Source organism: Rhinoderma darwinii, chromosome 2 (genome assembly GCF_050947455.1).
Source record: "Rhinoderma darwinii isolate aRhiDar2 chromosome 2, aRhiDar2.hap1, whole genome shotgun sequence".
In the NCBI taxonomy this organism is placed as follows: Eukaryota; Metazoa; Chordata; class Amphibia; order Anura; family Rhinodermatidae; genus Rhinoderma; species Rhinoderma darwinii.
The window spans coordinates 331,728,076-331,753,371 of record NC_134688.1 but is presented as its reverse complement, the minus strand read 5'-3'; the positions used below and the strand labels follow the sequence as shown (position 1 = coordinate 331,753,371).

Genomic DNA, 25,296 nt, shown 5'->3' with positions numbered 1-25,296 from the left:
GCTCTCCGGTATATAGGGCCGTACAAGGTCATTGAAGTCCTTAACCCTGTCTCCTTCCGACTGGAGTTACCCCCGTCTTTTCGAATACACAACGTGTTTCTTGCCTCCCTCCTGAAACGCTGCTCCCCGTCCTTGGCTCCCTCGAGGAAACCTCCGGTCCCTGTTCTCACCCCTAAAGGGGTAGAATTCGAGGTGGCCAAGATTGTGGACAGCAGGATGGTCCAAGGCTCTCTCCAGTACCTGATCCATTGGAGAGGACTTGGGTACCCGCCCGGGATGTTCATGCTGCAGTATTGCTCAGGAGGTTCCATCTTCGGTTCTCTAGTAAGCCAGGTCCACCTAGAAAGGGTCCAGTGGCCCCTCATAAAAGGGGGGGTACTGTAAAGGATCTGCCAGACACAGCTTCTGTGTCGACGCCCGTGGTTAGTCAGTCTGCACCTGCTCCTAAGTCTGATAGAGTGACCCCTCCTTCTACCAATCAGGCTGGGAGGCTGAGGAGTGGGAGAGCCTGTCACAGCCTGGCCAGACGGAGCTAGCTCCCGCCCTCTGTCTATTTATACCTTCACTTCCTGCTCCTCCTTTGCCTGTGATTCTCCTGTTTCCTGGCTCTGCTGCTGCTGCTTGAACTATTTGTCCCTGCTTCATATTGACCCTGGCTTACTGACTACTCTCCTGCTCTGCGTTTGGTACCTCGTACACTCCTGGTTTGACTCGGCTCGTTCACTTCTCTTGTTGCTCGCAGTGTTGCCGTGGGCAACTGTCCAATTTCCCTTAGCTTCTGTGTACCCATGTCTGTTTGTCTGTCGTGCACTTATTGAGCGTAGGGACCGTCGCCCAGTTGTACGCCGTCGCCTAGGACGGGCCGTTGCAAGTAGGCAGGGACTGAGTGGCGGGTAAATTAGTGCTTACCTGTCTGTCTCCCTTCCCTGTCATTACAGAAACACAGGCCTCCGAAGCAAAGGAGCACCTGGTGGATTTTGGGGCCTCTATTTTATTAGAATATATTTTAGGCACCATGTCAGGTTTGAAGAGGTCTTGTGGTGGCAAAACCGTGGAAACCCCCCAAAAGTGACCCCATTTTGGAAACTACACCCCTCAAGGAATTTTTCAAGAGGTATAGTGAGCATTTTTAGCCCACAGGTTTTTTGCTAAATTTATTGGAAATGGTCTGTGAAAATGAAAATCTACTTTTTTTCTGAAAAAACATACAATGTTTTAGTTTTTACAAGGAATAAAGGAGAAAAAGCACCCCAATATTTGTAAAGCAATTTCTCCCAATTACGGCAATACCCCATATGTGGTAATAAACTGCTGTTTGGACCCACGGCACGCCTCAGAAGGGAACGAGGGCCATTTGGATTTTGGAGCGCAGATTTTGCTGGAATGGTTTTCGGTGCCATGTCATGCTTGCAAAGCCCTGGAGGGACCATAACAGTGGAAACTCCCCAAAAGTGACACCATTTTGGAAACTACACCCCTCAAGGAATTTTTCTAGTGGTATAGTTAGCATTTTGACCCTACACGGTTTTTGCTGAATTTATGGGTATTATGCCGTGAAATTGAAAATCTAAATTTTTTCTAATAAAATGTAGTTTTAGCTCAGATTTTTTCATTTTTACAATAGATAAAGGAGAAAAAACACCCCAATATTTGTAAAGCAAACTCTTCTGAGCACAGCAATACCCCATATGTGGTAATAAACTGCTGTTTGGACACATGGCGGAAGTTAGAAAGGACGGAGCGCCATTTGACTTTTGGAGCTCAAGTTTTGCTGGAATGGTTTGCGACCCCATGTCACATTTGCAAAGCCACTGAGGGGCCAAAATAGTGCAAACTATACCCCTCGTGGAATTTATCTAGCAGTATAGTGAGCATTTTGACCCCACAGTTTTTTTGCTGAATTATTGGAATTATGCAGTGAAAATGAAAATCTACTGTAATGAAGGGGGTATGAAAACGGACAAGTGAGCCCTAATCTACCCGCCACTCTGTCCCTGCCTACTTGCAACGACCCGCCCTAGGCGACGGGGTACAACTGGGCGGCGGTCCCTACGCTCAGTAAATGCACGAGACAAACAGAAAAGGGTACACAAGCTAAGGGAAATGGGGCAGTTGCCCACGGCAACACCGTGAGCAACAAGAGTGGTGAACGAGCCGAGTCAAACCAGGAGTGAACGAGGTACCAAACGCAGAGCAGGAGAGTAGTCAGTAAGCCAGGGTCAGTATGGAGCAGGATCAAATAGTCAGAAGCTGTAGCTGGGCCAGGAAACCACACGAGAAGAATCACAAGCAAAGGAGGAACAGGAAAGGCAGGTATAAATAGACAGAGGGCGGGAGCTAGCTCCGTCTGGCCAGGCTGCGATAGGCTCTCCCGCTCCTAAGCCTGCCATCCTGAGTGGTGGAAGATGGAGTCAGTCTCAGAGACATAGACTCATGTGCAGACTGATTACCTATGGGCGTATACACAGAAGTTGTGCCTGGCAGATCCTTTACATCTACATTCTTTCCACTAAAATGTTGATTTTTTTTCATTTTCACAAGGAATAAAGGAGAAAAAGCGCCCCAACAATTGTAAACCAATTTCTCCCGAGTACGGTAATACCCCACATGTGGTCATAAACTGCTGCTTGGATACACCACAGGGCTCAGAATGGCAGGAGTGCTACTTGGCATGTAGATTTTGGTTGATTGTTTTTTGGGCACCATGTCGCATTTGCAGAGCCCCTGAGGTACCCGTACAGTAAAAACCCCTGAGAAGTGACTCCATTTTGGAAACTATACCCCTCAGGGTAATCATCTAGGTGTGTACTGAGCATTTTGATCTCACAGGTGTTCATAGATTGTATTAGAATGAGGCAGTATGAAAATGAAAAATTATTTTTTTTCCCCAAAAATATGTAGTTTTGCACCCAATTTTTTTTCCACAAGGGGTAATAGGAGAAAAAACAACTCATAATTTGTTACCCAATTTCTCCCGAGTACGGCAATAACCCATGTGTGGCCCTAAACTGCTGTTTGAGCACATGGCAGAGCTCAAAATGGAAGGAGTGCCATGTGGCTTTTAGAGCACAGATTTTGCAAATTTCCACAGGTATATGACATTTTAGTGCACAATATTTTGTGCCCAGTTCATGCCACTGAAGACAAATACCTCAAACTGTTAAGCGGGTTCTCCCGGGTATGGCGATGCCATATATGTGGACGTAAACTGCCCGTTTGGCACGCTGCAGGGCTCAGAAGGGAGGGAGCGCCATTTGGCTTTTGGAGCGCAGATTTTGCTTAGTGGTAGTTTTGTTTGGGGTTTTGCTGGTATTTCAGTTTATAATGTGGGGGCATATGGAAGCTGTGCGGAGTACATCAGGGGCATAATAAGAGGGTATAATAATGGGGTAAATAAATAATTCATAGATATGTGGCCGGTGTCACACTGATAAATGGTGCCAGATCTTATCCGCTTTTGGAACACTCTGCACATTTTGCATCGCCATATTCTGAGAGCCAGAACTTTTTTTTTTTTCTCCACCGGAGCTGGGTGAGGGCTTATTTGTTGCGGGACAATCTGTAGTTTTCATTGGTACCATTTTGGGGTACATGCGATTTTTTTGATCACTTTGTATTTCATTTTTTTTGGCAAGCAAGGTGACCAAAAACCTGCAATTCTGATGTTTTTTATAAAAAAAATTTACGCCGTTCGCCATGCGCTATGAATGACAATTTTACTTTATTCTGCGGGTCGGTACGATTATGGGGATACCATATGTTTATAGTTTCTCTTATGCTTTGCAGCGTCTGCACAATAAAAACACTTTTGTTTCAAATTTATTTTTTGTGTCACCATATTCTGAGAGCGATAATTTTTTTATTTTTCCGTCAAAAAAGCTGCGGGAGGGCTTGTTTTTTGCGGGACGGGCTTCAGTTTTTAATGGTATAATTTTGGGGTACATGCAACTTTTAGATCCCTTTTTTTATTCTGTTTTGCGAGGGGTAGTGACTAACAAACAGCGATTCTGGAATTAGTTTTTTATTACATTTTACGGTGTTCACCGTACGGGTAAAATAGCATGACATTTTTATAGTTTGGGTCGTTACGGACGCGGGGATACCACATATGTGTACTTTTTTTTATGTATTTTTGTTTTTCCTATAATAAAAGGCTTATTATAGGAAAAAAGGCTGTTATAGTGTTTTTTGAAACTTATTTTTTTTCATGAAACTTATTTTTTTGAAACTTTTTTACAACATTTTTATTAACTTGTTTTACCTTTTTTTTGTGTCCCACTAGGGAACTTGAAGGCATGAAGCCCTGATCGCTATTCTAATACACTGCACTACCTACATAGTGCAGTGTATTAGAGCTGTCAGCTATGCACTGACAGCACGCCTATTAGGCTTCGCCTCCCGGCAGGGCCTAATTGGCTTCCGTACTAGGAAGCGATTGTTAGGCTACGGTTGCCATAGCAACCATAGGAACACCCGCCGGTGCCGATGGTTGTCATTAGCAACCATAGCGTGTGATCTAATAACTTAGATGCAGCGATAGCTGCATCTAAGGGGTCAATCGGCCGGATCGGAGCCTAGCTCCGGTCTTGGCCGTTAGAGCACGATGTCATTTACGATGAACTCCTCCCCTTCATGAATTTGCATATTTTTCGATATTTTGCAATTAGTAGATTATATTGTTTCTTTAACAATTTTTATTACACATTGGACAGAATGTTTGTAATAATGTTACACAGTGCTGTGCACATATTTTTTGTACTGTATTAGCCAATATGTTGGCCTTATTTGTATGTTTTGATACTGATCACTGCTGATTATGCAATGTTTGCACATGGGTATAAAAACCCTGCTTTGCACATGTCACTTTAGCTTGAGAAAGGTCCTGTGAGAGGTCTGAAAAGTAGCTTGATATTGAACATGGAATAATAAACCACATCTTTATTTGAAATCAACCTTTGGAGTGCTGCAATCATTTTTGCATATATTTATAGGACCGTTTGGATCAAGGTCAGGACCGCATAGCACCAGCTATTAAGATTACAAAGTACTGCATTTCTCTACCTTTATATATATATATATATATATATATATATATATATATATATATATATATATATATATATATATATATATATATATACAAAAAAAGAATGGCAGCAATTTTAGTGAGAGAGGTGGACTTTATTCATCTTACGTGTGACGTTTCAGCTCGCACAATGGAGTATTATCTGAATGCTGGATCGGCATCCAAGGGCTTGCACCTGGCAGTGGCGTAACTACCACTGTAGCAGCCGTAGCGGGTGCTACAGGGCCCGCGGCTTGAGGGCCCGCGCTGCCCGCCCCCCCATATGCCCGGTGGTGCCACTAGCAGCCTTTACGACTGCTACAGCGATAGCGATGCTACTACGGGGCCTGCGCCGTCGAGCCTCTAACATGTATGGGCCGGGCGACGCGGGCCCTCTCATGCCCGAGGGCATCGCTAGCACAGGATGAGGCCTCAGTGCTAGCGACAGCCACCCCCTTTTGCAGTAATTGTACCTGCGTCTATAGCACGCAGGTACAAATACATGCATTAGCGCTAAATGGACAGGTACGTTCCGACGCAAAATTACTTGCCCTGCCAATCAGCGCCTTTCAACGTCGCGCCGCATTGCCACCGGACGGCGCGGGAACGGGATCAGGGTGAATATGTACGTTTTTATATTTTTTTCTACTAAAACTGTGAGTGGCATTATCTACAGGGGGGGTCTATATGTGGGGCACTATATACAGGGGGGGTCTATATGTGGGGATGTGGAGCACTATCTACAGGGGGGTCTATATACAGGGGGAGCTATATGTGGGACACTATATACAGGGGCGGGCTATATGTAGAGCACTATCTATAGGGGGAGCTATTTTTAGGGCACTATCTATAGGGGAAGCTATATATGGCAGCACGGTGGCTCAGTGGTTAGCACTATTGCCTTGCAGCTCTGGAGTCCATATGTGGGCACTATCTACAGAGGGCAGCACGGTGGCTCAGTGGTTAGCCCTATTGCCCTGCAACGCTGGGATCCTGGGTTCAAATCCAACTAAGGACAACATCTGCATGGAGTTTGTGTGTTTGCGTGGGTTTCCTCCAGGCTCGGTGTGTGTGACACAGTGTATGGTACTATTATAATCAGGGACACAGTGTATGGCGCTATTATAGTTAGTGGTGCGGTGTATGGCGCTTTATTATATTTAGAGGTATTGAGAATTTTAACTTCATTTATAGGTGCAGAAATGTTTTAAATGTGAGTTTTAAATGTGAGAAGCTGAAGAAATCTGAGCGGAAAACTGCAGAAATCGGTTGTGACCTTCATCATAGAGGTTTGGACCGGAGGGAGAAGAAAAGAACTAGAATCTGAGATGTCACCGGTGAGTCACTTAATGTAAATGTTTATTCTGCCTCTAATCAGCACTGTGGTCACTGTATGATCTGTAGCGATGATGGGTGGTATGATTTATTTATTATTTTAAACAGCATCACCCAGCATATCCTTACCATTGTTCGGGCCATGCTGGGAGCTTTAGTTTAATGTCGCATAAACCTATATGGCAGGGGTTGCACTAAATTGAGCTGTATTTGTTCTGGTGTTGTATATATGTACTGAGCTTAGTTCTGGGGTGGTTTATATGTACTGATCTTGGTTCTGATGCTGTATTTAAGTACTGAGCTTTGTTCTGGTGCGGTATATATGTATGAGCTTTGTTCTGGTGCTGTATATATGTACTGAGCTTGGTTCTGGGGATACATATATGTAATGAGCTTAGTTCTGGTGCTGTATTTATGTACTGAGCTTGGTTCTGGTGCTGTATTTACGTACTGAGCTTTGTTCTGGGGATGTATATATGTACTGAGCTTTGTTCTGGTGCTGTGTTTATATACTGAGCTTGGTTCTGGGGCTGTATTTATGTACTGATCTTTCTTCTGGGATTGTATATATGTACTGAGCTTGGTTCTAGTGCTGTATTTATGTACGGAGGTTGGTTCTGGTGCTGTATATATGTATGAGCTTGGTTCTTGTGCTGTATTTATGTACTGAGCTTGGGTTCTGATGCAGTATTTATGTACTGAGCTTGGTTGTGGTACTGTATATATGTATGAGCTTGGTTCTGGAGCTGTAAATATATAGCATATATATATATATATATATATATATATATATATATATATATATATATATATATATATATATATATATATAAAAATAATACCAAAATTGCAGGGCAGATAGAATTGTTCTCAATTTATTGTATATTTAATGGGAACCTGCCTTGTAGCTTTAACACCTTGAACCGCCACCGTGCGGTAATACATGACCTGACAATATTTCCAAATGTATGGTTTTTTTTTCAGATGCAGCAAAATCTTTAAAATCAACTTTTAAAACGGTGCACACGATATGCTAATTACCCATTAAAGGGTCATGGGGCGGTGCCGATATCCTGACGAGTCACATAGTCCTGCCTTCAAACCCAACTTTCCATATTTGATTGACATCCCCCTGGCTGATACAACTTTCTCGGATGTGCCATTGCCTTGTAGTACTTGAGGGGCTGTGGGCACTTTATACCAGGGGGGGGGGGGCTGTGTGGCACTATACACAAGGGGGGCTGTGTGGCACTATATACAAGGGGCTGTGCAGAACTGTCTAAGGGTGGGCTGTGTGGCACTATATACAGTGGGAGCTGTATAGCGCTATACACAGGGGCTATATACATTGATATCTACATGGGGGCTGTATGGCACTATCTACAAGGGGGAGGTGGGGGCGCTATCTACAAGTAGGGGTGTAACACTGCCTATATGCGGGGCTGTATAGCACTGTCTGAAGGGGGACTGCATGGATATCTACAGTAGGGGCTGTATGGCACTATCTACAAGGGGGAGGTAGGGGCGCTATCTGCAAGTGGGGTGTGACACTGTCTATAGGCAGGGCTGTATAACACTGTCTACAGGGGGGCTGTATGGCACAATCTACAGGGGGCACTTTCTATAAGGAGGGCTGCGTATGGCACCTGGGGGGGGGGGGGCAGTCAAGTGTTTGCTATGGGGCAGTCTTAATTAGTTACGCCCCTGGCACGTGGGTTATCCTTCTTGAGCTGCTTTCCTGCTTTTTAAAAAAAATATATATACACACACACATACATGTCTTTTATGCTAATGTTACACACATTTCTCCGAAACGTTTTCACTAGTCGCGGCTATTCTTTGCCTGTAGACACAGCCTTGTCGCATGCATGATAGACCTGTACGTTACACACTCAGCTATGACAGGACGCAGCTGCACCCGTTACACAGCTCTGCTGCATGTAAATCACACCCAGCTAGTATAGAAGCCCAGCCAAGAATACTCCCTCACATGTGACTGATCACATGGTCATGACATCATCATCAAAGGTCCGTTAGCTCACTAGGACGTAGCCTCTCTTTCCCCGTGCATGTGACCAATCACATGATCACAGCATCAACTGATCTTATCGCGCATTAGGAAGTAGCATCTTCCCTGTAATCATGGAGGCGGCTCTGGAGCAGCATCTAGAGGAAACGTAAGAGTCCATGCCACAGACGTCACCTTTATACAGCACTGACCTGATGTTTAGTGGCCATTTGCCGCAAACGTTTACATTGTAACTTATGGGACTAGGATTTCATTCCGCTGGAGGACCTGCCCCTACTTGGAGGGGGTTTCCAGGATTTAACACTGATGCCTTCGCCTTATGACAGGCCATCAATGTGTGATTAGCGGGTCTATTCCCGGGGTGTCTAGTACTGACCCTCAGAGCTGTATACCAGACACAGCCATACAGATGAGTGGCGCTGTGTCAGGTGTTGTAGTGAAGAGGCAGCAGGGCATCAGCTCAGAACCATAGAGTTCTGCTGCAGAAGATGGCTACCTGCTGAATAACTGAAATCCAATGTGAAGGGGGTGCAGGTGGTACTGTTAGGGCACAGTAGCTTAAAGCATGATGCCCCTATTTGAAGTGCAACTGTTGCAATATCCGTTCTCATGGAAGCAACCGTACCCCTAAAAATAAGGAAAGAAAAGTGTAAATATGAGTCCATTCTTCTATGAAAAGTTGAAAAATTCTATAAGCCACTTGAAGTGGTTTAAAGTCCACAATGGCATATATGTCAAGTTAAACTGGTATACAGGCCGGCGGATGACTTGCTATTCAGGAGTCTTGAAAAGCTGGATGAGTCACTGGTGTAGCGGTCATGGCAGCCGTATTGATGGCTGCTCCGCTTTCCCAGTTATGAGGAACCAGTGAAAAGACTTGCTATCTTGACAAGACGACAAAAATGGTGCTTTTCTTTTTTTCTGGAGATTGGATAACGCACTTTCATATTTGATGTGTTCGATAGGGATCTGTGTTTATTTGTGATTTCTGTAAACAATCTTACACTTTATGCTTCATTGTGGATTTCATTTCAGGATGAAAATTCCTTCTATTGTTGGAATCTTGTGCACAGATTCACAGGGACTTAACTTGGGGTGTAAGTCTTTTCTTTACTCGACATACTGAATTTATACTGGGTCGAAGCAGAGGTCAGGAAAAAATACTCCATGTTTGCTGTACAGTATATAACAACTGTCAGGTGCTCATTTAGGGGGCACATCTGTAATAATCTCCTCTCTTGAAGGCTGTGGAAGTCTGTCTGATGAGCATGCGGGTGTCATCTCTATACTCCCTCAACAGGCAGCTAGGCTTACAACGGACCCCACCGATGTGCCTGTTGTATGCCTGGAATCGGACAGCGGGTAAGATCGTCACTACTTTCATGTTCCTCAACCCTTTCATGACCAAGGTTTATTGATTTCCCCCCCCTGTGTCCAGGTCAATCTTTCCATTTGTAAAATGTACTTCTTTAAACGATAATATCTTTGCAACTGCTATTTTTTAATTTGGGGTTTGTTTGTTTTTTACGATTTATGAGTCTTTTGGTTTTCTAGATTAGGTTAATTCCATGTTTTAAATTTTCATAATGAGTAGACAAATCACTAAAAATGTGACAAAAAAAACACTTTTTGCAAGAGAATAAATATATATATATAATGTCTACACACCCGTTAAAATGCCAGGTTTCTGCCATGTTGCAAAATTAGTCCAAGATGAATCATTTCAGAACTTTTTCCGCCTTTAATGTTACCTATAATCTGTACAATTGTATTGAATAAAAAACATCTTTTAGGGTGGAAAAATAAAAATGAACAAAAATAATGTGGTGGCATAAATATGCACACCCTTAAACTAATACATTGTTGAATTACCCTTTGACTTTATGACAGCATTCAGTCTTTTTGGGTAGAAGTCTATCAGCATGGCACATCTTGACTTGGCAATTGTTGCCCACTCTTCCTTGTCCACTTTTCCTTGAAAAAGTGCTCCAAACCTGTCAGATTGCGAGGCATCTCCTGTGTACAGCCTTCTTCAGGTCACCCCACAGATTTTCAAAGGGGATTCAGGTCTGGGCTCTGGCTGGGCCATTCCAAAACTTTAATCTTCTTCTGGTGAAGCCATTCTTTTGTTGCTTTGGGTCGTTGTCGTGCTGAAAGGTGAAATTCCTCTTCATCTTCAGCTTTTTAGCAGAGGCCTGCAGGTTTTGTGCCAATATTGCCTGATATTTGGAACTGTTCATAATTCCCTCCACCTTGACTAAAGCCCCAGTTCCAGCTGCAGAAAAACAGCCCCAAAGCATAGTGCTGCCTCCACAATGCTTCACTGTGGGTATGGTGTTCTTTTGGTCATGTGCAGTGTTGGCTTTGTGCGAATCACACCTTTTGGAATTATGCCCAAAAAGTTCAACCTTGGTCTCATCAGACCATAAGACATTTTCCCACATGCTTTTGTCAGACTTGATGTAGGTCTTTGCAAAACATAGCCAGGCTTGAATGTTTTTCTTTGTTAGAAAAGGTTTCCGTCTTGCCACCCTACACCACAGCCCAGACATAGAAAAATACGGGAGATTGTTGTCACATGCACTACACAACCAGTACCTGCCAGAAAGTCCTGCAGCTCCTTTAATGTTGCTGTAGACCTCTTGCTAGCCGCCCGGATCAATTTTCATCAAGTTTTGAGGGACATCCAGTTCTTGGTAGTCACTGATGAGCCAAATGTAATCCACTTGATGACCGTCTTCACTGTGTTCCATGGTATATCCAATGCCTTGAAAATTCTTTGGTACCCTTCTCCTGACTGATGCCTTTAAACAATCAGATCCCTTGATGTGTTGTAAGCTATTTACGGACCATGGCTTTTGCTGTCACATGCAACAAAGAAAATGTCAGGAAAATCCTAATAGAACAGCTGAAATTTATATGGGGTTACTCAGAATCACTTTAATGACAGCTGTGAACTGACTACTACTTAAAGAGGCTCTGTCACCACATTATAAGTGCCCTATCGCCTACATAAGGAGATGGGCGCTGTAATGTAGGTGACCGTAATGCTTTTTATTTAAAAAAACGATCTTTTTACACAACGTTAGGAGCGATTTTGGTTTATGCTAATGAGCTTTCTTAATGCCCAAGTGGGCGTATTTTTACTTTCGACCAAGTGGGGGTTGTACAGAGTGCATGACGCTGACCAATCGGCATCATGCACTCCTCTCCATTCATTTACACTGCACTAGCGATATAGTTATATCACTATGTGCAGACTCATACACAAGCCCTAACATTACTACAGTGTCCTGATAATGAATACACATGAAATCCAGCCTGGACGTCATGTGTACTCAGAATCCTGATACTTCTGAATCTTTTTTTTTTTTTTTTTGTGAGATTCCGGCAAGTGAAACCAAATCTCGTGAGATTACGGAGCTAAACGAGATTTGGTTTCACTTGCCGGAATCTCACAAAAAAAGAGTCAGAAGTGTCAGGATTGAGTACACATGACGTCCAGGCTGGATTTCATGTGTATTCATTATCAGGACACTGTAGTAATGTTAGGGCTTGTGTATGTAGCTTCACATAGTGATATAACTATATCGCTAGTGCAGTGTAAATGAATGGAGAGGAGTGCATGATGCCGATTGGTCAGCGTCATGCACTCCTCTGTACAACGCCCACTTGGTCGAAAGTAAAAGTACGCCCACTTGGGCATTAAGAAAGCTCATTAGCATAAACCAAAATCGCTCCTAACGTTGTGTAAAAAGATCGTTTTTTTTAAATAAAAAGCATTACTGTCACCTACATTACAGCGCCCATCTCCTTACGTAGGAGAAGGGGCACTTATAATGTGGTGACAGAGTCTCTTTAACATGAGTTTAAATGTGATTGGCTAATTCTGAACACAACCACATCCCCAATTATAAGAGGGTGTTAACACTTATGCAACCACATTATTGTAGTTTTGTTATTTTCCCCTCTAAATGATTTTTTTTGTTTTTCAATGGAATTGTACAGATTATGGGTCACATTAAAAGGTGGAAAATGTTCTGAAATGATTCATCTTTTACAGATTTACAATTTAGCCGTCTTCTCTCTCTGTCAGCCTGGATCGCTTTGGGGAGACTGAAGAGAGCTATAAGGCTATATTCACACGACCGTGGAAAAAAATGTCCGTTTAAAACAGATCAACTGTCAGTTTTTCATGGCCGTTTTGCATCAGTGTGTCTCGATATTTTCTCGGCTGTCTGACCGTTTTTAACCACAGTTTGCCGTCCGTTTTTCATGGCTGTTAATTTATTTTTTTATGAATTTCATTTGCCTGGGTTTTTTGTCCCAATCCCTAAGAACACCACAGTGCCTATGTAGATAGTGCCATTGCCCACATATAGAGCCACCCGCTTTACATAGCGCCACTGAAGCTCCCTATAGGAGTGGAATCCCTGGGTAGAGCGTTGCTGGGGATTGTGCTCCTGGAGTGAACCCCTTATATGGATAGTTGAACTCAGGGGCTCCCTCTAGGAGCAGAATCCCCAGCCAGAGCTCCTAGAGGAGCTTCAGTGACGCTATCTACAGAGGAGGGGTCTGGCCTGGGACTCCATTGGGGAAAGAGCCGGCAGACAGGAATGTGCAGCACTGCTTCAGTGTGTGCAGCGCTGTACTTCTAAGCCCCCTAACAGTGATCAAATACATGGTTGTTTGATGAAAGGGGCAGGGGGTGCCGACCCTCCTGGAGAGAGACGGAAGACAGGAAAGCGCTTCACTGCACTCATTAAACCCTGTTCCAGGCTGCCAATATATATATATATATATATATATATATATATATATATATATATATATATATATATATATATATATATATATATAGTGTGTGTGTGAAAACTGCATTTGGAACATATATAAACGTATGGCTGTCGATAAGGGGTTAAAGAACTTCTCCACCTAAATATAAATGTATGGCTTTGTATAACGGTTTCCAAGTTACATGTCCTTTTGTCTGCTTACAGCATCGTCCATATCCCGCTTTCAGACGATCTGCTGACTTGCATCTGACGGGTCTGGTTCCTGGTGATGCACTGTATATATTATAAGCCTGGGTTTTCATGTTTTGGATACACCTCGCAGCTGAGGTGCACCCATGATGTTGCCGAAACCGTGCCGACGTGTAGATTGGCACGGTTTTCAAATTGACTAAAGGCTCCTTTATTGTTAGTGGTCGTGGGGTTATGCTGCTACACGGCGTTTTCCTGTGTGGCCATTAACAATGAAAGTGCTTTTACCTACAGTCGTTTTGAAAACACAATCTGTACATCCACATGGTTTCGGCTGCAGCGCTTCCGCAACGTGAGAACCTGGTCTAAACGAAGTGGTCGTTTTTTTTTTGTTTTTTTTTAAATTGACCTTACCAACTAGTTTGTCTAAGATGAAGCATGAGGTGCATGGAGGCACAAGGACTACAATGCGAGTCTGGCCCATTGTCGAGAACCTGTACTGTAGTCCGTGCGCCACAGTGTTTTCCTCTAGAAGAAATAATGCGTGAGAAAACAAACCTACATGTGAAAATAGGAGACACACTGATGCTTACCAGGGGCGCAGATATTACTATGGACGTCGTGTTCAGGATCTGTACTACACAGTTCCCATTATTTTCAAGAAATCGGACTGAGATGGAATTGCCACTGAATTTAGGTTAGGGAATCAGAATGTAAGCTTGGCATGACTTAAACCAGGCCTCCCTCTTTTACTGCCATGTTAAGCATATAGCAAATGCACACCTATCATCCTGTTCATGGTCCCATCTTATGTGGCTTGGACACTTCTTTTTTTTTTTTTTTTTTGAGAGAGAGACAGTTACGCATTTTTAATTTTAAATTGTAACTGTGTGGATTGTGGACTAGAACTTGCATGTTTTGAGTTTGAAATATAAAGAAATCGTACCTGTCACCACATGCGTATCATTTTAACTATATCTTATTTTTGTGGGCTGTCAGTACGGTTTAGGTTTTACAATTTCCCCATTTTTAGCATAGTCCAGGAGAACAACACTTGTAGCTTAAAGAGGCTTTGTCACCACGTTATAAGTGCCCTATCTTCTACATAATGTGATCGTCGCTGTAATGTAGATTACAGCAGTGTTTTTTATTTAGAAAAATGATAAATTGAGTTATGACCCATTTTAGTGACCAATCAGCGTCATACACTTCACTCCATTCATGTACACCGCACATAGTGATCTTGCTAGATCATGATGTGCTGCCGCTTACTCACACATTAACGTTACTGACGTGTCTTGAGAGTTAATAGACATCGCTTCCAGCCAGGACGCGATGTCTACTCACAATCTCGACACTTTGGTAACGTTTGTGTGGGACTTAATGACTGTAAGCGTGATCTCACGAGATCACGCTGTAAATGACAACACAGCGTGATCTCGATGTGCTGTGCTGTAAGTCCCACACAAACGTTACCGAAGTGTCGGGATTGTGAATGGACATCACGTCCTGGTTGGACGCGATGTCTATTCACTCTCAAGACACTTCAGTAACGTTCATGTGTGAGTAAGTGACAGCACATCGTGATCTCCCAAAGATCACTATATGCTGAGTACATGAATGGAGAGAAGTGTATGACGCTGATTGGTCAGCGTCATACAATTCTCTTTACAGCACACACTTGGTCAAAAGCTAAAGAAAGTCATTCGCATAAATCTAAGATAGGTCATAACTTGGTCAAAATTGATCGTTTTTCGGAATAAAAAACACTGCTGTAATTACATTACAGCGCCGATCACATTATGTAGAAGATAGGCCACTTATAATGTGGTGACAGAGCCTCGTTAAATGAATGTACAGTATAATTATTTGGCTCAGATATGCTCTGTTAGTTTACCCGTAGGTTCTAAAATCTATGTTAGCGCTTTCCCTATCCGTACAACCTTGGCCCTCTGTACTTGAAGGACGACATTGTGTTTTGATATTTATTCTTCTCTTGTACAATGCCTTTGTTTTGGGTGTATACATTCTGTCCTTGTTGCAAAAATATTTGGATCAAGATCTATGGGGAGGCGTGTATGAAAACTGGTTCAAAAGGAAAGGGGTGGTTGCTGCTTTAACTTTCCAAAGGGCCTCAAAAAATGAGGTAGAACTTGGTTACATGAGTTACTATGCCACTTTTCCTTTTGTGCCAGTTTTGATACAGTTTGATAGCCCCTCCATGTCCTTGGTTGATGAATGTACGTCTAGCTTTCTCAATGCTTGTACACAAATGTTTGCGGATCATTTTTCCTTCTGTATTTTGCTGACAAAAACGGAGAAAAATGTAAACCGAGGGAAGAGAAAAATCTTTTTTTGGCCCGCTTTACTTGAGGGGAGCGCTTATCCCACTCAGTGATTGATGGCAGATGGGTATGCTGCCAGATACATGGCAGCCTGTCAGGGATTATGACGACAGTGGACTCCTAACTGTGAGTCTGCTGTTTTGTTTGCTAGCTGCTATTAGCCAAACCATACAATCAGCAGACCTGTCGCCATACTATACTGCCCTTAAACGGTAAAACAAATCTGTCATCTAAGCATACTACTTGTACATTTCAGATCTCTGCACCAAGTTGTATGTGGTCTTGGTGAAATATTAGCGATTTATATAACTGATAACCTGTTATTTTTGTTTTCTCTACAGAACTATTATGATTCAGAAGCATGACCGCTTGACTATAGCCGTTCACAAAATGACTTCCTAAGAGCTTCTCTGAGTGATACACAAGACACCAACTTCTGTTTTGTACATGTGGATTTTAAAGAAAGCCCTTCCTGAAACTATTGATTAACGCGCTCAGTAAGGTCGACGACACGTAGCGGCATCCGCGTTACAAATTGACTATCTGCCGCTACGTGTGTCCTCATCCTAATGAATGTTCCACAAATCTCACAAATTCAGTTTGCCAGACGTCTGAATTGACACAATAAAAGCTAGATTTACACTTGTATTTTTATTTTTTTGCTTTGCAGCTGATCTACATAGATTAAAAAATACTGACATCAGTTTTGCATCAATTTTGCTTTTTAGTCAGTCACCCATTTAACCCCTTACGGACGCAGCTTTGTTTTGGCCTTAAAGGGAATGTGTTGCCAGAAAAACATGTTTGTTTTTTTTTTAATTAAACATTTAGTGAGTGTGTAGGTGATTAAACATTGTTCAAATTTTTTTTATTTTTTTCACGAGTCAGGAAATATTATAAATTAGATTCTAATTTATAATATTTCCCATTGCTGGTCACTAGATGGAGCTATTCCCAAAATTGCAGCATTGCAAAATTGGGTAAAAAGCCCTCGCTCTAGTGAGCTCTCAGCATCCCCCCCCCCCTCCTTTATCCTGGCTAGTGCCGGGATAAACGAGGGGTTTGAACGGTCTAACCTCCTACACTGTGTCGCCATTTTTTGAGCTAACACACAGTGTAGTAGGTTTACATACAGTAGTAAACGTACACGAACATACATAGAAATCTCTTACCTGCTCCTGCCGCCGCGGCTCCCTCCGGCCCGTCCGCTCCGTCTGCTGCCGCTGGTCCAAGTGCACAAGTCCGGAAGCCGCGACCGGAAGTAGTAATCTTACTGTCCGGCCGCGACTTCCGGTCCACAGGAAAATGGCGCCGGACGGCGCGCATTTCAAATTGGACTGTGTGGGAGCGGCGCATGCGCAGTTCCCACACAGACGGCGTACACAGAAGTGGATGGGACGGGACCCGTTCGCAGTCCCTATGGGACTGTGGCTGCTGTATTCGATGTCTGTATGTGTCGTTAATCGACACATACAGAAATGGAACAAAAAATGGCAGCCCCCATAGGGAAGAAAAAGTGTAAAAATAAGAAAAAGTAAAACACAAACACACAAATAAATATAAACGTTTTTAATAAAGCACTAACATCTTTAACATATTAAAAAAAAATTTGTGATGACACTGTTCCTTTAAGGCTGAGAGCCCATATTTGAAATGTGACATATTTCACTTTATGTGGTAATAACGTCAGAATGCTTAAACCTATCCAAGCGATTCTGAGATTGTTTTCTCGAGACACATTGGGATTTCTTAGTGGTAAAATTTGTTCGATATATTTGTGAAAAATTGCAAAATTTAGAGAAAATTTTGAAAAAATAGCATTTTTCTGAATTTAAATGCATCTACTTGTAAAGCAGATGGTTATACCCCCCCCCCCCCCAAATTGTTACTAGTTCATATTTCCCATATGTCTACTTTAGATTGGCATCATTTTTTGAACATTTTTGTATTTTTCGTGGACGTTTCAAGACTTAGAACATAACCAGCAATTTCTCATATTTTTAAGAATTTCAAAAGCCTTTTTTTTTAAGGTACCTGTTCAATTCTGAAGTGGCTTTGAGGGGCCTATGTATTAGAAACCCTGATAAAACACCCCATTTTAAAAACTAGACCCCTCAAAGTATTCAAAACAGCATTTAGAATGTTTTTTAACCCTTTGGGAATTTCACAGGAATTAAAGCAAAGTGGAGGTGAAATTTGCAAATTTCATTTTTCTTGCTGAATTTCAATTTTATTCAATTTTTTTTTCTGTAACACAGAAGGTTTTACCAGAGAAACACTACTGCATATGTATTGTCCAGATTCTGCAGTTTTTAGAAATGTCCCACATGTGGCTCTAGTGTGCTCGTGGACTAAAACACAAGCCCCAGGAGCAAAGAAGCACCTAGTGCATTTTGGGGCCTCTTTTTTTTATTAGAATATATTTTAGGCAGCATGCCAGGTTTGAAGAGGTGTTGAGGTGCCAAAAAAGTAGGAATCCCCCAAAAGTGACCCCATTTTGGAAACTACACCACTCAAGGAATTCATGTATGGTTGTTGTTACCATTTTGACCACAGTTTTTTCACAGCACGTATTTGAATTGGGCTGTGAAATTTAAAAAATTAATTTTTTTTCCAATAAGATGTCATTTTTGATTACATTTCTTATTTTCACAAGAAATAAAATACCCCATTTTGTTGCCCAATTTGTCCTGAGTGCGGCAATACCCCATTTATGGTGATAAACTGCCGTTTGGGCCCATGGGTGGGCTCAGAAGGAAAGGACCACCATTTGGCCTACTGGGGATTTTCTGGTGCAACGTCATGTATGCAGAAGCCCCTGAGGTACCAGTACAGTTGAAACCCCCGAGAAGTGACACCACTTCTACACCCCTTAAGGCATTCATCTAGAGGTGTAGTGAGCATTTTGACCGGAGACATACACCCTATAAACTGTAATGTGGGTTCTCACGGGTATGGCAATACCCTACATGTGGCTGTTATCAGCTGCCTGGGCACACAGCAGGGCTCAGAAGGGAAAGATGAGGGGATAAGCTGTGCGGAGTGCGTCAGGGTAAGTAAAACTGGGGTAGATTAAAAATCAAGGGATGTATGATAAATTTTAAAACCCTTTCATACAGAGCCCTGGTTTTTCGGGACACGTGTCACATTGATATATTGTGTCCTTCCTTATCCCCCTCTTATAGCAGACTTTGCACCTCTTTTGACTTTTTCCCTTCTTGCCTGTTTGGGGAACTTTTCCTGGAAAGTGTTGCCCTGGTACGATGCGTGTTCCCTCGCTTCCAGAAGTACTGGGTGTCCCCCTTCTTGGTCCCTAAATATTAGGTTCTTGATAACCAACTCTTGAAATTCCAGGAAAGTTCCCCTCTGGCTTGTACAAAGGGATTTTTACTTTTAAAACTCTTATTTTCACCCTTTTTTTTTTTTTAACTTTATTACTTTGTCCCACTATGGGACTTGAGGGCAGGAGGCCCTGATTGCAATTCTAATACACTACACTACACTACATGCGTAGTGCAGTGTATTAGAGCTATCCGCTACTCACTGACAGAAAGCGTAGTGGGTTCTGACTTTGTCAGGACCCACTAGGCTTCCGTCAATGGAATAGCCGGACGCCATTGTTAGGTGTCCGGTTGCCATAGTCACCATTGCCGGCCGTTATCGTGTAGCTTAACCCCTAAAAAGCCGCGATTGCTATTGAACGCGGCTTTTAATGGGTTAATCAGCGGGGACACAATAATACGTCACTGCTGTACTCCCGTGACGTATTATTCAGTCGCTGAGCGCGAACGATACACTTAGCACGACGGAATAGTACGTCGCTGAGCGCGAAGGGGTTAAAAAAAATAAATCTATTTTGATGAAGGGTGATGCACTTTTGTATCGGTTAGGTTCTGTTGATGGATAAATCATAAGAAAAAAGACAGACATAATTGCTCATAAGTTAGGGTGGACATGTTTGATATTGTATTGGAGAAAAGACTATAAAGAGGAGCTATAACTTGATTTCACAATTTAAACTGTATACATTATTATATAGATCTCCTAGACCTGATGAAGCTGGTGTACTTACTTTGAAAGTCCATGTCAAAATGGCTGTGTGATCCCTTTTGTAAAAGTTTTCCTGCCTGAAATTTCAATGAGCATTTTATGAGTCCTGGAATCCTAAAATTCTCATTTTAATATCAGTCAGGCTGTTAGAGCAGTAGCCACTTTAGACAGTCTGACACCTGCTCTAGCCGGCACTGGATACCCGTGCCAGACTTCTAGCACAGCTACAAGGCGGCACAGTGGCATAAGTACCCATCAGTGGTTTTTTGTTTGGTTTTTTTTCATCGCTTTCTTTTGTTCTGGATTCACTTCTGGTTTTGGCTCAGAAAACTGAACCAAAAACTGTCAAAACTGTGTGTGTGGTCCTGGCCTAAATGTCATTCACAGGAAAACCAATGGCTATGGATGAATTTTAAAACAGGTAACCGCATTGGCCAACGCAGTCATGTGACAACATTATGAACGTTACCCAAAACAAAGTAGATGTGTCAGTCTTTTCTCTATACTTTTTCATCCTTCGGGATCCACTTCAGGCTTTGGCTAAAAAAAACTAAGCCAAAAACCTCATCAAAACTATGGGGCAGATCTGCCAATGTGTCTGCGCTTAGAATGTTGGAAAATGCGCTACAAATTGCCACATTCTGGCGCTTTTCATTTTAGAACAGATGTTTGCACCGCACTAGAAACGTAAAGTTCCAAAGCTTAACAAAAAGTGGGTGTGGCTTAAAATGTGCCAAATTGTGCTAAAATGCACCAAAGATCGGTCTTAAAATTCTGTTGCAAATTAAAGGGGGTTTTCCAGTCCTAAAAAATCGATAGCCTATCCTCCGGATAGGCCATCGATTCCTGATCGGTTGAGGTCCGAGCGCCGTGGCCGCTTTAAAACAGCTGATTGGCTGCGGTCCCGGGAGTCTAACCTGCCACCGATAAGGTATTGATGGCCTATCCTGAGGATAGGCCATCAATTTGTTAGGACTGAAAAACCCCTTTAAGGACATAAAAAAAAAAAAAGTTAGGGTATGTTCACGTGCTTAGCAAAAAACATTTGAAAATACGGAGCTGTTTTCAAGGGAAAACAGCTCCTGATTTTCAGCCATTTTTTAACCGCTTCCCGACCGCCCACTGTATATTCACGTCGGCATTTGCTGGGCTCTATGCAGTGCCGACGTGAATTCACGGTGGGTGTTAAAAGCGCGATCCGGGTGTCTCAGAGTAGCGCTGACACCCGGATCGCGCTGTTATCACCTGCCTCTGGTCCCGGAGATATGATCGGGACCTGATTAGTTCAGGTCCCGGTCATGTGATCGCAGGGAAAGTGTGTTGTAGCAACGAACTGGAAAGTTTGTTGCTATAACAAACTGGAAAGTTTGTTGCTACAACAAACTTTCCCGGGGACCGATTGCTGGTGCTGCAGTCGGTTACAAGGCAGAACCGGGGGCCATATAACGGCCCCCGGGTCTGCCATGCACAGCAGCCTATGAGAACCAGCCGGATGCTGGTTCTCATAAGCTTCCTGTCAGTGTGACTCTCCGCGTCACACTGACAGTTTATAATACGTTACACTACCTAGGTAGTGTAATGTATTATAGCAGCGATCAGTGCTGCCAGGCTTCAAGTAAAAAGTAAAAAATAAAAGTAATAAAGTTTTATAAAAGTGTAAAAACAAGTTATAAAAGTTACAAAAAAAAGAATGCTTTTTTTCCTATAAGTCTTTTATTATAGGAAAAAAATGAAAATGTTAAAAAAAAGTACACATATTTGGTATCACCGCGTTCGTAACGACCCCATCTATAAAACTGTAATAATATTTTTCCCGCACGGTGACCACAGCAAAAAAAATAATTAAAAAACAGTCAGAATCACTTTTTTTTGGTCATCAACCCTCTAAAAATATAGAATAAAAAGTGATAAAAAAGTCGCATGTACCCCAAAATAGTACCAATAAAAACTACAACCCGTCCCGCAAAAAACAAGCCCTTACACCGCTTTTTTGACGGAAAAATAAAAACGTTATGGCTCTCAGAATATGGGGACACAGAAAATAAATTATTTTATCAATGTGATTTTATTGCGCAATCGCCACAAAACATAAAAAACCTATATACATATGGTATCGCCGTAATCGTACCGACCCGCAGAATAAAGTAAAATGTCATTTATACCGCACGGTGAATACTATAAAAAAAAATAATACAAAAAACATTGTCAGAATTTATGTTTCTTTGTCACTTTGCTTCCAAAAAAAATCTAATAAAAAGTGATTAAAAAAAATCACATGTACCCTAAAATGGTACCAATGAAAAGTACAGATTGTCCCGCAACAAATAAGCCCTCAGGCAGCTCCGTTGGAGAAAAAATAAAAAAGTTCTGGCTCTCAGAATATGGCGATGCAAAATGTGCAGAGTGTTCCAAAAGCGGATAAGATCGGGCGCCATTTATCAGTGCGACACCAGTCACATATCTATGAATTATTATTTATTTACCGCATTATTATACCCTCTTATTATGCCCTGATGTACTCCGCACAGCCTACATACGCCCCCACATTATAAACTGAAACACCAGCAAAACCCCAAACAGAAAAACTACCAAGCAAAATCTGCGCTCCAAAAGCCAAATGGCGTTCCCTCCCTTCTGAGCACCACAGCGTGCCCAAACACCAGCTTACGTCCACATATGACATTTTATATCCGGGAGAACCCGCTCAACATTGTATGAGGTATTTGTCTTCTGTGGCACAAACTGGGCACAATATATTGTGCATTAACCCGTTAGTGACCGACCCATCGTGTTTCTACGTAGGTCACTAACGGGCCTTATTCCGATGCCATAGACTTTTTACGTCGCGGCATCGGAATAAGTTTACAGAGCAGGGAGCTGTCAGATCTCCCTGCTCTCAGCTGCTAGAGGCAGCTGAGGGCTGGGAGCGTCCCTGCTCTGCCGTGTGAGATCGATATTAGTATCGATCTCACAAGTTTAACCCCTCAGATGCGGTGCTCAATAGCGAGCACCGCATCTGAGTGGTTTTGGAGAGAGGGAGGGATCTCCCTCTCTCCCCCACCGACACCCGGCGATACGATCGCCGAGTGTCTGTGTCTCTAATGGCAGCCGGGGGTCTAATAAAGGCCCCCAGGCTGCCTGGAGTGAATGCCTGCTAGATCATGCCGCAGGCATGACCTAGCAGATGCCTGTCCGTTTTAAACGATCGGAGAATCGCATATTAAAGTCCCCTAATGGGACTAGTAAAAAAGTGAAAAAAAAGTTTAATAAAGTTAATTTAAAAAAAAATGTGAAAAAAAATGAAAAACCCAGCTTTTCCCCTTACAAACTGCTTTACTATTAAAAAAACAAAATAAAGTTAAAAAGTTACACATATTTGGTATCGCCGCGTCCGTAACGACATTAACGCCTTGGCGCACCACGACTTAATAGCATGTCGTGGTGCGAGGGGTTATTTATGGAGCGGGCTCATGCGCTGTGCACGCTCCATATTCTGCAGGTGTCCGCTGTGTATTACAGCTGACACCCGGGACTAACGGACAGGAACAGTGATCGCGCTGTTACAGGAGCCTGTAAAATGACATTATACTGCAATACATTCGTATTGCAGTGTATTGTACCAGCAACCTAATGATCGCTCGTTCCAGTCCCCTAAAGGGACTTTTGGGAGGTTTCCACTGTTTTGGTACCTCAGGGGCTTTGCATATGCGACATGACACCCGAAAACCATTCCAGCTATATTTGAGCTCCAAAAGCCAAATATTGTTCCTTCCCTCCTGAGTCCTGCCGTGGGTCCAAACAGCAGTTTATTACCACATATGGCGTATTGCTGTAATCAGGACTAATTGCTTTACAAATTCTGGGGTCATTTTTCTCCTTTATTCATTGTAAAAATTAAACATTTCTATGTTTTTTCAGAAAAAAGTAGATTTTCATTTTCACGGCCTAATTCCACTAAATTCAGCAAAAAAACTGTGGGGTCAAAATGCTAACTATACCCCTAGAACAATTCCTTGAGGGGTGTAGTCTTCAAAATGGGGTCAGTTTTGGGGGGATTCCACGGTTTTGCTTACTCCAGGGCGTTGCAAACGCGACATGGAACTGAAAACCAATCCAGCAAAATCTGCGCTTCAAAATCCAAATGGCGCTCCTTCACTTCTGAGCTCTGCCGTGGGTCCAAACAGCAGTTTAGTACCACATATGGGGTATTGGCGTAATCGGGGGAAGTAGCTTTACAAGTTCTGGGGTGCTTTTTAATCTTTATTCCTTGCAAATATAAATTTTTTTTATATTTTTTCAGAAAAAAAGTAGATTTTCACTTTCACAGACAAACTCCAATAAATATAGCAAAATACCTGTGGGGTCAAGATGCTAACTATACCCCTAGATAAATTCCTTGAGGGGTGCAGTTTCCAAAACCGTCTCTCTTTTGGGGGATTTCCACTGTTTTGGCACCACAAGACCTCTTCAAACCTAACATGGTGCCTAAAATATATTCTAAAAAAAGGAGGCCCCAAAATCCACTAGGTGCTCCATTGCTTCCGAGGCCGATATTTCAGTCCATTAGGACACTAGGGCCACATGTTGGATATTTCTAAAAACTGCTTAAAAATTAATTTCAGCAAAAAAAATAAAATTTGTAAATTTCACCTCTACTTTGCTTTAATTCCTGTGAAGCGCCTAATGGGTTAAGAAACTTTCTGAATGCTATTTTGAATACTTTGAGGGGTGCAGCTTTTAATATGGGTTGATTTATGGGGTCTATCTAGTACATAAGGCCCTCAAAGCCACTTCAGAACTGAACTGGTCCCTGTAAAAATGGCCTTTTGAATTTTTCTTGAAAATGTGAGAAATTGCTGCTAAAGTTCTAAACGTTGTAACGCCCTAGAAAAATAAAATAATGTTCAAAAAACTATGCAAATATAAAGTAGACATATGGAATATATAAAATAGTAACTATTTTGTGTGGTATTGCTATCTATTTTACAAGCAGATACATTTAAAATGAGAAAAATCATAATTTTTGCACATTTTCTCTAAATTTTGGTGTTTTTCACAAATAAGCAATGAATTTATTGACCAAATTTTTCCAGTAATATAAAGTACAATATGTCACGAGAAAACAATCTCAGAATCGCTTGGATAGGCAAAAGCATTCCGGAGTTATTACCACATAAAGAGACACATGTCAGATTTGAGAAAATGGGGCTGGTCATGAAGGTCAAAATGAGCTCGGTCTTGAAAGGGTTAAGCAAACTCGCTTTTTCCACAGCCGCTTTGGACCTGTTCTTCTATAGAGTCAATGAAAAGCGCCGTATAAAAAAAAATGCAATAAAATACTTTTTTTTGCCATCAAAAACGCATGTATGACTTACAAAATGTGGTGCTTTTTTTTTTTGGGGGCCAAAAAGACACACACACAAAGGAGCAGATTTATTATGCCATTCTTAGCGTTCTGCTCCACTGGAGAAAGATGCGGCAGATTTA

General features: G+C 42.3%; 1 protein-coding gene across 1 annotated transcript; it reads left to right on the top strand.

Annotated features, from left to right (window-relative positions):
- Nucleotides 1-8,430: 8,430 nt before the first annotated feature.
- Nucleotides 8,431-16,407, top strand: LAMTOR5 (late endosomal/lysosomal adaptor, MAPK and MTOR activator 5). Its single transcript, XM_075850659.1, has 4 exons — nucleotides 8,431-8,577; nucleotides 9,465-9,526; nucleotides 9,674-9,791; nucleotides 16,101-16,407. The coding sequence occupies exons 1-4, from the start codon at nucleotides 8,543-8,545 to the stop codon at nucleotides 16,159-16,161; spliced, it is 276 nt and encodes a 91-aa protein (XP_075706774.1). The 5' UTR covers nucleotides 8,431-8,542; the 3' UTR covers nucleotides 16,162-16,407.
- Nucleotides 16,408-25,296: the final 8,889 nt, after the last annotated feature.